Genomic DNA, 5253 nt, shown 5'->3' with positions numbered 1-5253 from the left:
AACAATAGAAACGATAGGGTTATTGTAGATCAGCCAGTTGATGGACAGAGGTCAGGGCCAAAAGCAATAGGACTCACACCCCGTAAATTCAAGCGGGTGATTACATATCAGGGAGGCTATAGCGACGCATGTGCAGTAGAACGCAATAACACTATGCGCAGGCGTGATGTTGAGAGGGGTATGGGAGACTGTTCTCTCAAGGTGGCAATAAAAGGCAGGAGAACAGGAAATGCCACCACTCATCCCACAGCGCAGAGAGCAAAGACAGGTCAGCATCATGCGTGGTCTTCTCTTCAGTAGTGTTGTGGTCTTGGCTGCACTCCACCTCGCCACCTCTCTCAAGGTAAACCCATTCTTTTTACGTATTTTGTAAAATACGTCAGATTTGCCATTGCGGATACTGGCTTTAACATTTTTCGCTTACTTTCACTGGAAGTTGTGCCTGCTTTCACTGAAAGTTGTGCCTACTTTCACTGAAAGTTGTGCCTACTTTCACTGAAAGTTGTGCTTACTTTCACTGAAAGTTGTGCCTACTTTCACTGAAAGTTGTGCCTACTTTCACTGAAAGTTGTGTCTACTTTCACTGAAAGTTGTGCCTACTTTCACTGAAAGTTGTGCCTACTTTCACTCAAAATCCTGCCAGCTTTCACTGGAAGTTGTGCCTGCTTTCACTGAAAGTTGTGCCTACTTTCACTCAAAGTCTTGCCAGCTTTCACTGAAAGTTGTGCCTGCTTTCACTGGAAGTTGTGCCTGCTTTCACTGAAAGTTGTGCCTGCTTTCACTGAAAGTTGTGCTACTTTCACTGAAAAATGTTTCTTATTCTAGCCGAAAATTTTTTATGCCTAGTTTTGCCGATAGATTTACCTAATTGCAATTTTTTTTTTACTTTCAATTTAGATTATTTTTTTTTCTACTTTCATAGAAAGTTATGCCTACTTTTGTTAAAACATTTGCCCTAATTTCCTCATCTCTCATGTCAACTTCTTTTGGATTAACCAGCCCTGACCCAATTAACCAGCTTTGGGACCTTCATTATTCACATTATATCAAAAATGCTTGATTCTGTCTAATGAAATTCTGTCTTGGCATTTTTATAAGCATTTAGACGATCCACAGAACGGGTGGGACTTGAACTCTTGGCAGATGTCTCCTAAAACTTGCAGGCCACTGTGCTAGCAACTGTCATGGGTTCGACTCCCACCCTTTCTGTGATTTGTCTGTAATTGTGTTATGATTTCGTGAGTCATGGAGATGTATAGCCCCTACTGATTTAGTGTTTCCATGGGTTTAATAATAATACACAAGGGATGGGGGGAGGGGATAAAGAAGGCTTTACGTATTAGTGGCTTGAGTTCCAAGCAGGCATGTGTAAGCGTTTTAGATCTAGTTGAGACGAGTGTTTTTTTTTTTTAATGGATTGACGTGTTGCTAGAGTGTGAGCTAAGGGACTCATGGAAGCCGGATAGCCGGACTTGAGTCCTGGAGGTGGGAAGTACAGTGCCTGCACTCTGAAGGACGGGTGGAGATGTTGCAGCTTGAGAGTCATTTGAACTATGATGTCTCCACACTTGTGCAGATGTGATCTCACATCTGTGTGACTTGATAAAGTCCACTGTATGGGCGAAACGTTGTCAATAAAAGATCGCATTATGCTCCATGTCTGTCTTTTCGCAGGCTTTAAAACCAATAAAACAATCTATCACCCCCTTATTTATTCTTCACAATATATGCCAATATCTATTCCACTTTAGCTTCTAATAATAACATCGCCCAACAAATTTCAAAGTGGATAACTAACAATTTCTGCAAATTCTTCTAAAAATACAAAGGCGATACCTCACTTAGTTCAATTGTTTTTTTATTAAATATCCATTAGCATAAGTGATTGTGTTTGCAATTTTGTATGTACTCACTTTGCCTTAAAATAAATCCGTATTAAAAATTCTTTACTGAATCAGTGATGTTTTTCAAACTTTTCAAAAAAAATTTTTTTTCCATCGGTTATGTAAGAAAAATAATTAATATAATATACTCATGTTATCTTTTGTTTTCACGAAAATGAATTTAAATATATTGAGTCAAGGTTAATATGCTCGTATTTTGTTCCAGGTTAATGGAGATCAGGAAGTTAAAGGTATGAAGAGAAGTCAGCTACTGTTTCGTTCAGTTTGTTTACGTTCTTGTAAATCAACCTCTGTGAATGCGGATTTCCTTAGCCAGTTTGTTTACGTTCTTGTAAATCAACCTCTGTGAATGCGGATTTCCTTAGCCAGTTTGTTTACGTTCTTGTAAATCAACCTCTGTGAATGCGGATTTCCTTAGCTATGAACAACTGCCTCAACCATGTGCTGTTACCCATTATTATTATAATCAAAAAGAAGCGCTAAGCCACAAAGTGCTGTTACCCAACGTCATATAAATGCTGATTCATTCTAATATCACTCAGCTACCCCAAATATTTTTTGGTACGCCAGTAAAGTGTAGTTACACTAGTATTAAGCCATACAGGAAACTAACATCAACTCATTTCCTTTACAGAGGAAAACCAGGCAGGTCAACGCACTTTCTACCAACTAGGCCTCAGAAAATTCTGTAAGTACCAATCTTTTAGTGTGTATTCACACTTGTGTTTATAAAAGTCGAGGTGCTGCTCCTGGCCCTGTTTTTTGAACATGTCCAACGTTTCCACTCGGCTGGGGATCGAACCACGGTTCCTCAATGTGTCAAATGAGGCCGCTAACAACTGAGCCAAGAGCAACCATGAAAAAGATGTGGAAGTAATAACAAACATTATGAAAAATGACTGTTTGCTTATGTTTACAAAGTAATGTTCACATTGTTTACATTAACATAAAGATGTTTACACATTAAGATGTTTATATAATGATAATGTTTATACTTCACAGGTAGACGAATCTCTACCTGGCTAAGCACTACAGGTAAAAATTATTATTACAATAATTGCAAAGCACTAAGCTCTTAGGGGTCATCCAGCTCCCGGAAAATAGGAAGTAATTAGGTTTGATCCGAGAAAGGGGAAGGGAAACGTCAGTAACTCACCAGTATAAACCTATTTTCAGATCTTCTAATTGTTAACAGCATGACAAGTTAAGTTTATAGTTAAATTTATTAATTATTCCAATAAATTTTATTATGCGTGGCAGCATAACAAGAATTATTTAGAAATAAATGATAATAGAAATAAAGAATAATATATAATAATGAAATAAATAAATTTTGGTTTAGTCAGTTAAGAATAAACAGTGTATTAACACTGAGGGTTTAATCCTTGTTTTAGGTTTTTAAACCATTCTTGAGTGGCGGAAAATAGTTCAAATTCAGCCTTAGTGACCCTTCATGGCCAGAAATTAGCCTCAGCATAAAGGCTGAGCCCAGTTTCTGACCAGTCAAGATACGGCAAATAAACCTTGCTTTTTCAAGTGAGATTAATCTCTGGCAGGAGCTGCGATTATTGCTGGAACCAGTGGACTCCCAGTCAGCCAGTGGACCGAACAGGAACTGTTCGTACGTTTTATGAACACCCTGTGTGGAGTCAGCAGAGAACTGGATGACAGGAACTTGTTAATGGAACAAAACCTTCCTGTTCCAGGTACCAGTATTTTCCCTTGAATGAAAGGTAAAAGCTGTACAATAAGCTTTGGTAATTGGGCAACGTTTCGCTTTGTAAAGTCAAGCTTATTCTGTAACGAGTGTCTTTCCTCATTGCGTTATTAGAAATTAATTAAAACGGTGTTATTAATCATTTAAATATTAGGTAAAGCTCACACACACACACACACACACACACACACACACACACACTCACTCACACACACACACACACACACACACACACACACACACACACACACACACACACTTGTATATATAAAAAAAAACTTCAAATATGAAAAATTAGTGAACTTCCAAGTACTTTAGTGATTTCTCACATTATCAAGGACCTGATGATGTGAGAAATCATGAAAGCGCTTGGAAGTTCACTCTTTTTTTCATATTGATTGTTTTGCATATTGTGATATCACGTATTTACTGTGATGTTAATGCATGTATATATATATATATATATATATATATATATATATATATATATATATATATATATATATATATATATATATGCAATAAGATCACAGTAAACAGGTGATTTCAGAATATGCAAAACAACCACTCTGAAAGAATAGAAAAATTCCAAGCGCTTTCGTGACTACTCACATTATCAAGGATAATGTGAGTAGTCACGAAAGCGCTTGGAATTTTTCTATTCTTTCAGAGTGGTTGTTTTGCATATATATATATATATATATATATATATATATATATATATATATATATATATATATATATATATATATATATATATATATATATATATATATATATATATATGATATTTTTTCCGCAGCTGAGATGGAGAGACTCTTTGGACTTATTACAGCTTTGGACCCCACCACTGTAGTCTGTGAGTATATTACCTTCAAGGGGCGGTGGTGCCTTGATGCCGGGTAAGTGCTCTTGATCCAAGGAATCAAAGATGTAAATTAAGCTCTCTTTTTTGTAAGGAATTATGTGAACCTATTAATATGAATAAATCTGATTCATTTTTAGAGATAATTTGAGACAGTTTAAGAGATACGAGCTCTTTATTCTCTAAAAGGAGAGAGAGATAGAGGAATGCTCTTGATCCAAGGAGTTAAAGTTGGTCTCTGTTTCCTTGAATTAAACCTGATTACCACCCATTACACATCCACTGTAGGGCCCCTAAGAGTTTACAGCTCATCCTCATGAAAATAAAATTAATAATGATAATAATAACAATAATATTAATTATAATGATAATAGTAATAATAAAAATAATAATTATAATGATAAAAATAATAATAATAATAATAATAATAATAATAATAATAATTATAATTATAATAATAATAATAATAATAATAATAATAATAATAATAATAATAATAATGATAATAATAATAATAATAATAATAATAATAATAATAATAATAATAATAATGACTTTCCTTGGCAGGTAGACGAATTAGAAGCTTTCTGGTAACCACAGGTAAGTTGTACTAAGCAATCATTCACTGGAACAACGTTTCGCTCGTTGGGTGAAACCGTATCTCAATAAGAACTCGTTCTTCAGTGTTTCTTCACAGGAAAACCAGCCAGATTTTCGTTTATATATCCTATGCAGATTTAAACCTACTCCTGTTGACATTGTCTTTC

General features: G+C 35.4%; 1 protein-coding gene across 1 annotated transcript in view; it reads left to right on the top strand.

Annotated features, from left to right (window-relative positions):
- The first annotated feature begins 211 nt into the window (after positions 1 to 211).
- LOC128703056 (uncharacterized) overlaps positions 212 to 5253 on the top strand; it is a 9913-nt gene continuing 4871 nt past the window's right edge. Inside the window, exons 1-7 of the mRNA XM_053797606.2 lie at positions 212 to 343; positions 2110 to 2134; positions 2539 to 2592; positions 2907 to 2939; positions 3461 to 3610; positions 4424 to 4480; positions 5054 to 5086. Of these exons, the coding sequence (XP_053653581.1) occupies positions 230 to 343; positions 2110 to 2134; positions 2539 to 2592; positions 2907 to 2939; positions 3461 to 3610; positions 4424 to 4480; positions 5054 to 5086 (466 nt within the window). The 5' untranslated portion in view covers positions 212 to 229. The remainder of the gene's footprint in view (positions 344 to 2109; positions 2135 to 2538; positions 2593 to 2906; positions 2940 to 3460; positions 3611 to 4423; positions 4481 to 5053; positions 5087 to 5253) is intronic.

This window comes from Cherax quadricarinatus, chromosome 86 (assembly GCF_038502225.1).
Source record: "Cherax quadricarinatus isolate ZL_2023a chromosome 86, ASM3850222v1, whole genome shotgun sequence".
NCBI lineage: Eukaryota > Metazoa > Arthropoda > Malacostraca > Decapoda > Parastacidae > Cherax > Cherax quadricarinatus.
This window is presented reverse-complemented; position numbering and strand designations above follow the sequence as displayed.